Raw genomic sequence first — 7523 nt, 5'->3', positions numbered from 1 at the left:
CCACAGTGTGTTACGCCAGAGAGTGTTGCTCTTGTTCCAGCACAACGACCCTGTCAAGTGGCAGCCGACTGTATGGTTTTCCAGATGAACGTCCAAGCCAAACTCTAAAGTCAACGTTGTTCCAGTTTAGACAACAAAATTTGATAGAGTGAAGCAACGAGACTTTTCAATTTAGAGAGCACAACCGCTCTAAACACAAAAGAAAGTCGCCGGTTTAGAAAAATATACGATATAAATATAAAAAGGTTGTGATTCGCATGGTATTATTATTATTATTATTATTATTATTATTATTATTATTATTAATGTTACACATATATATGTAATGTACGTACGAAAACACACTGAACAAATATCATGACTCCATCGTTCCGATCAAAACCCTAATTTCACGTAAGTTTAATTAATTAATTAATTAATTTCTCACTGAACATTAGTGTTTACTAGCTTCTACCTGCTTCATATAATTAATCGCTCGTGTTTACGCATACGTAACTATCATTCACTTCACCAATTTTATGCAAAATTGTGCTAATTCTGTATCGTAATCGGTACGTGTTTGTGTATTTGTGTGTTTTAGGTTTTTAATTATGATTACTCAGATTAATACTTGAATCTGTTCAATTAGAACTGCAATTTATACTGTGAGATGTTAATTTCATAGATTTAATGATTTCAATGGCTGTTTGATGTAGTTCATTGTTGAATTGATTACGAGTAATCATGTGTTTTAGATACTGCATTTATATCGCGTGTAAGCGAGGATCCGTGCCCGAGCTCGAGTTCGGCTCGTGAGTTGTTTTTTCAAGCTCGGATGCGACTCGTTTATTATTTATTAATTAATTTAGACACGTTTTTTTTTTGTTATTTTTGAATATTTTGTGAAAACCTTAAAAGAACCTAAGCTCTGCTCGAGCTCATGTAGTACCTTATAGGAGCCAGAGCTCGGCTCTGTAGAGTGAAGTTAATACATAGAAGTCCTAAAGAGGCTAAGTAAAACTTAAAATTACGCAAGGATCGACGAGCCTAAACGAGCTTCCCATACAAGGCTCGAGCTCGAGCTCGGGTTCGATAACTAAACGAGCTTTATTTGAAGCTTGGGCTTGGCTCGAGCTCGAAAAAGCTCGGCTGGTTTGAGTTTCAAGCCTTTTATCGATCCACTCTCTAGCGGCTCGGCTCGTTTGCACCGCAATTCATAACCGCGTGCAATTGGTTGAAAACTTTTAACCCCTGCTTCAATGATTTGAGTGTTAGGAGGTCACTTTAAACCCTGCTTTAGCGATTGAGTGCTATAAACCATGTTAGAACATTTCCATCAGTATGCTAGTAGAATAATTGTTGTATTAGGAAGAATGTTGGGTCAAGTTGGTTTAGTTTCCCAATTGTAGTAAGATTAGCATGTTATGGTCACCTAGTTGGTGTTAGATCTATAAATATATGACATGGGTAGAGACTTTGGATGCGTGATCAAAAGGAAATTATTGTAATGAGATTTTGAGTCAGCCATCTCTTGCAAATTTGCAATAATAAAGTATTTATCGATCCTATGCCTTGAGAGAATGTGTTTAGAGATTTTTTTTTGTGAATAGCACTCAAATACCCTGTATTTACAATTACGCCACTTTTTTGGTTGCTGGAGTTGATAACAAACTGCACTATTACTGCTAGTTTATGATTTATTCAGTGTAAAATATAAGAGTTACTGTGAGCAATTTTTGTGTTTTCTGCTGTGACATAATAGGTCAAACATAGTTTTAAATTTGATGTGCTTCATTTTGGATCCTCTATGCTAGTTTACAGTTTCTTACTTTCATTGATAGTGCAATTGATTTTATTACAACTACTGTCAATGCAGTTTTACTCTGGATGATATGGATGAACATATTTTTCAATACAGTTCTGATCTGCAGTTGCCATCATCTAATTCACAAGGAAATTACAACTATGTTCCTTATGTAACTGAACATACCTTTTCTCAAGATCATGATAACTATTCTCTTCCTCAATGGTTAAAATTCCATAATTTGGATCCAAGTTATGCTGATTATCTGTTAGGAAGTGAAATCTCTAATATGCAAGGAGAAATTCCATATGGAAGCACTGATATTGGATGCAGTTTTATGCCTAAGGAATCGTTTCTCAATGTTGATGCGTATCAGACCTAACCAAATCCATATGTTTGATTTCAATCTCATTAATGATTTCAATCTCATTAATTTTTTTTATATGGTTACATTTTGTTCATATTATTTAACATGCTGGTATATATTGTTGCATGTAGGCAAAACTTTCAATGAATCAACATGATGACATGCCTGTGACTGTGAGTAATTATAAACAAACAGAACATAAAGTTTGCTATCAGGTTGCACACTAAAACTATACATCTGTTATGTTATTAACTGATTATCAATATTCTATTGACTATTTTATTATCCTTAACAGCAAGTACCAACTGAAGTCGTTCAACACCAACCAAATATGTCAGCATCAACCTCAGAAATTCCAACCGAATCACGCAAGACGCGCTCGAGAGGGAATGCTTATGAAACAGATCGTGTATGCCAAATTAAGATCATTTACAGTTACACATATCATAACTGTATTCAGTTTATTTATATAGTTTGTTTGTTATTTCAGCGTGGCAGAACAAGGATTGCAACAGCACTAGATGCATTGAACCATTTGCTTCCGCATTCTAATGAGGTACAAAAATGAGCTGGTCAAAAGGGCTGTCTAAAATTTTACTTTTAGTATTTAATTAAATTAGTGTCAGTTATGATTAATTATATAGTCTAGATGATAACGGTAGCTCTTTTTGATATAGTAGACACTTATTTTTAGCTATATAGTTTGTTGTTTGTCTATTTGTTCAATCAAAGACCAAGAAGGATGAATTGACTTAAGTCAAAGTCAACATTCAGTTCATTTAATCTATTTTGTTGGTTTTGCAGAGAGATAAAGCAAATGTGGTTGATGATTGCGTAGACTATATAAGGTATTTGCAGCTTCACATGAGGGTGAGCTTTACACACTTACTATTTTCTTCACCCTGATAATTGTAACAAGATTTATGTGATTTGACATTTAATATTATTTGTAAATATAAGTTTAATGAATAGATCATCTTTCAAACCTCATGGAACCTATTGATGCAGGAATTGAGCCAGAACAGATTGAGGGGTGAACCAACTTCTGATGACTTGGTGCACCTTGAGGTATGTGTAAACAATTGTTTTTATGAAATCGCATAATTGATAGAAGAAATCATTTATAACAGAATTGTCGGTCTCAAGTCTCAACCCATATGTACAAATGGGTCGATTTGTGTTATGTTTTATTACTAATGGGCCATCAAACACGTTAATCTAGACGATTTAACCGAAAGCAAAATGCACCAAATGCGGCTGACAGGTGGTGTAAGCCTGCTATATATCCGACCCGACCCGAAATTTTTTCACATTTAAAATCTATATCATAAAGTTTTCAGTTAACATAGATTATGTACAGGGAATTGGTACGTACGTTGTTAATGAAAACACGGCTAGTGGACCGCTACAAGATATGTTGAGAAAGTTGTTGCATGAGAACCCATCAGAAGCAAGAAACTTACTAGCAAGCCGAGATCTTTTCATGTTGCCTATTGTTCATAACTGAGAATATGGTACCGAGACATCTACCTAGCAACTCACTAATCAGGTTTAACACACTTATTACTTTTATGAAAGTATTTGTTTTAACCCAAATTAGATCATTAGTCATGGTTATAAATCCAAAATATTGTGAATGGTTAATGGTAATACACTAGTACGTGCTCATCATGCTCTGTTGATAGTTTTAACTCGTTAACTTCTGAACTGGTTGATTCAGATTATGTAGTTATGTTTAATCTATGATGTGTTAAATGTGTAAAAAAAAATAAAAAAAACTGCTTATATGGAAAGTAGTCAAATGGCCAAATGGGTTGAACCGAATGATGGTCGTTTTTAACGAAATAAAAAATAAAGCAGAATTATATCAAGTACTATAATCTTTATGATTTGAAACACTGCTTATACTTAAATATATCGACAAAAAAATGTTCTTGGTCAACTCGGCCCGTTCTATACATGAGTTTGGGGTTGGCAATTCGTGTTGGGCTTGTTAATCATGTAAAAAGCTCAATCCTAACCCGGACACGTTTAACCCATCTAGCCCGGACACGAACTGTATAACAGATTCGTGGGTTGAAACCATTGTTTATACTTTAGACAGAACCCAACCCGGACATGAACCGTGTATTAAATGAGTTATGAGGGTTGGCCCATATATGGCATGAGCCCATTTGGACACAACCCTAACTAGTAACTAGTGTTTGTTTTGCGGGTAGGTTTATGTCGTGTCAGGAATCATCACCGTGTATATGACAAACTGAAATTTTTTTTCTTATCCTTTCAGACACTCATCACGACTTGACTCAAATTTTCGGGACGAAACTTCTTTAACATGGGAATGATGTGACAATCGTCAATTTCAGGTTAACTCCGTTAACTCAACTCCGTCAATTCAAACTTAAGATCACTAAATCTATAACGCACACTTCATTACATTTAAACTAGGGTTTAAATGACGCTTAACACTTACTACATGTGTAGTCTTTCGGGATTTGCACCGAAACGCAAACGAGTTGACGCAAACGATTGATGAATAAACAAAAAACGTCAAAACAGTAATTATGTGATAATTATGTGTTAGACTTATGTGTTACGTGATAACATGGTTATGAACATTAACTCAAGATGTAAACTAGTTAGTTAAGTTAGAAAAACAACAATTGAAAGTAGAGGGACTTGAGTGTAACTTGTATGTTTATAAATATATCCTTAACAATCAACCCTAACTCATTATTATTAACCCCACAAGTCCGATCGGCCCCTCCCTCCCTTGCTCCCTTGGCTGCCGTCCACTATACACACACATACAAGCAAGAAATCAAGTGTTTGATTGAAGAACTAGGTGCTAGGAAGGTATAATTGATCATCCTTTACATCCTTGTTACTTGATTTTGATGTTTGTTGGGTTAATTGTAAACCCTAAGCTGCCGATTTCATGAATACATGTAATCAATATGATTGTTGTTGATTGAGTAATGATTTGATAAGTAGAATTGATCTTGTAACATGTTGATTGTTGTGTCTTTGATTTGAGTTCAAACAAAAACCCTAATCTTGTATGTAATGTGTAATTGATGTGCATGGATGGTGTTTATGGAGTCTAGTGGGTTATATGAATGCATGATAGTTCATAGATTGTTATTATGTTGAGTTTGGATGCAAACAGTTTCTGGACAGAATGTGTATATGATGTTTAAGTGACTGTAACGAAGTGTAAACGTGAAAATTGGTTGAGATTATTGGTACTACAGTAAACTAGGTTGAGTCTAGTTTCTATAAAGTATAAATTTGTAATTTTTGGACAAGTAGAAGTTAACTTTTATGATTTTACAAAAACGTTGTGCAAAGCTGAGCTGTTGGACCTGCTGTTAGGTTGTGTTGTAAATGTTATATCTCATGAACTACGAGACCAATTGGGTTGGTTCCACTTCTGGAAGTTGACTTATTGAGTTAGGAACCTAACCCAAGTGGTCTTGCATTTATTGGATTTTTCGTTTAACGGAAATTACAAATAACATTATGTTGCGCATGAATTTGACTGTTATGAGTTTGTTGTAATGATTTGATGATTGTGAGAAAACTATGTGGAATAAAAATATAATAAAATATGTTCTGGAAACCTAAGACATATGTGCTTCTGTGATGAGTTTTTGTAAATTAATTGAAATGCTATGATCGGTGAAATAGTACAATCTTTCTAGTAGGATTTCTGTCTCGGTGAAACTAGCTGCTGAGTTGTGTAAAAATGCATGAAACATGATACTTGCTATATAATTGTTATGTTTTGACCAAAATACCCTTGCGGGGAATAATTGCTAATCGATTGCCATGATTTGACCAAATTGCCCTCATGGGGAATAATGGCTAGTTAATTGTTATTTGTTGACCAAAATGCCCTTACGGGGAATAATTGATAGTGAGGTACTTTATGAATATATGACACGTATATGATTGCTTACACATGTAATGTGTCACAAATACGCTGGTTAAAGTCACACACGATTCACAAACGAAACACGAAACATGTTATGTGCATAGGTATTATGTGCCGGGTCTAGAGACTCGATAATATTCCGACACTTAGAAAAATCTCTTTGTTGTTTTAGAACGCTAGAGAGAGTTTTTCTGTGACGCGCATCTTGGTGATTTAATTTGGGAAATTCTTCGTAAACAGTGAGTTTCACTTTCCCCTCTTTAAACTGTTTTCAAACGCTTTTCACTTGGGGAAGATAACATACTCCACAACGCATTTAAGATTTTGTTATAAATTATATATCACTTGTAAAGGCTAGTGGCAAACGAAACATTTGAAGTCCTACACATCGAACCGGTTAATATTTAGAATATCGAGTCACTGTTGAGTAGTACTACTGGGTTTGACAAACCCCACCCAACGCTAAACTCGACTGGAGGTTGAGCGGGTGTAATTTTGGCTAACACTTACCATGGTCTGGAGGACCTGGTGACAAGGCACTTAATAAACGAGTCAGCTTCGGTGTCGAACACTAAGTAATACTTGTTGTATAGACTAGCTACCTATCGATATATAATTGACATAACACTATCTGGTAATGTAAAACGCTGTAACGCAAAACGCTGTAACGCAAAACGCTAAACGATTTATTTTTATATAACTTGTGAACTCACCAACCTTGTGTTGACACTTTTAGTATGTTATTCTCAGGTAGCCGAGGCGGGCGCGCGGTTTAGGAACATGCATTGCTTGATAAACTTTTAACTATGTAAACTTACTTTTAACTGTTATCATTGGTTTTAAATCGTCCTGCGTGACGTCACATTGTTCTCTATGGTTTTACGCTTCCGCACTTATTTTCATTTAAACGTTTTTATGGTTTGATTATAACTGATGATTCCGATCCTGTTAGTTCACACCCTCTGACGGTAAAACTCCGTTAGTGGATTTTGAGGGTGTGACAGTGTAAAGTTTGGCATGTTGAACATGGACGCGTGGAATTATTTTGACTTGACCGAATTGGTCGAACTAGATGCTCCGATGCAATAAGCTCGATATTCGTTTGCATTTTTATGTCACATGGAATCAAGACACTGAGGTAGTGTAGTAACAAAGCTAGTAGAATAGTGGACCACTAGAACCAAACAGAACCATTTTGTCTGTACCACTTAGAGGTGCACAAAATATTGAAATACCATGTTCCGGACCCGACCCGAAACTGGTTCCTACCCGTACCTGACTTGGTATTGGGTTTCTCCGCATACCTGCACCTGGAACCGGACCTGCCGGGATTAGTTCCACCTTTACCCGGAACCGTACCCAACCCGAAACCCGGAAAACCCTGTCAAAATTACCCGACTATACCCGGAGCCGGTTCCTACCCGAACCGGTTTTGG

At 35.8% G+C, this 7523-nt stretch overlaps 1 protein-coding gene across 1 annotated transcript; it reads left to right on the top strand.

Moving 5' to 3' along the window:
• Positions 1-352: 352 nt before the first annotated feature.
• LOC143571433 (transcription factor LRL2-like) lies at positions 353-3667 on the top strand. Its single transcript, XM_077056862.1, has 8 exons — positions 353-393; positions 1856-2177; positions 2282-2365; positions 2446-2559; positions 2641-2706; positions 2955-3020; positions 3159-3218; positions 3511-3667. The coding sequence occupies exons 3-8, from the start codon at positions 2294-2296 to the stop codon at positions 3655-3657; spliced, it is 525 nt and encodes a 174-aa protein (XP_076912977.1). The 5' UTR covers positions 353-393; positions 1856-2177; positions 2282-2293; the 3' UTR covers positions 3658-3667.
• The last annotated feature ends 3856 nt before the right edge of the window (positions 3668-7523 follow it).

This window comes from Bidens hawaiensis, unplaced genomic scaffold, assembly GCF_021521415.1.
Source record: "Bidens hawaiensis isolate Kalapana, Puna unplaced genomic scaffold, B.hawaiensis_p1.1 tig00025376_1, whole genome shotgun sequence".
In the NCBI taxonomy this organism is placed as follows: domain Eukaryota; kingdom Viridiplantae; phylum Streptophyta; class Magnoliopsida; order Asterales; family Asteraceae; genus Bidens; species Bidens hawaiensis.
The sequence above is the reverse complement of the archived record's forward strand: the minus strand, read 5'-3'. Positions and strand labels throughout refer to the sequence as shown.

Excerpts from the sequence above, each read along its gene's own strand:
- LOC143571433 (XM_077056862.1), top strand. The coding sequence starts at position 2,294 with ATGAATCAACATGATGACATGCCTGTGACTGTGAGTAATTATAAACAA. Across the intron at positions 2,366-2,445 it reads AACATAAAGTTTGCTATCAG|CAAGTACCAACTGAAGTCGT; the intron begins GTTGCACACTAA and ends TATCCTTAACAG. Across the intron at positions 3,021-3,158 it reads ATTTGCAGCTTCACATGAGG|GAATTGAGCCAGAACAGATT; the intron begins GTGAGCTTTACA and ends CTATTGATGCAG.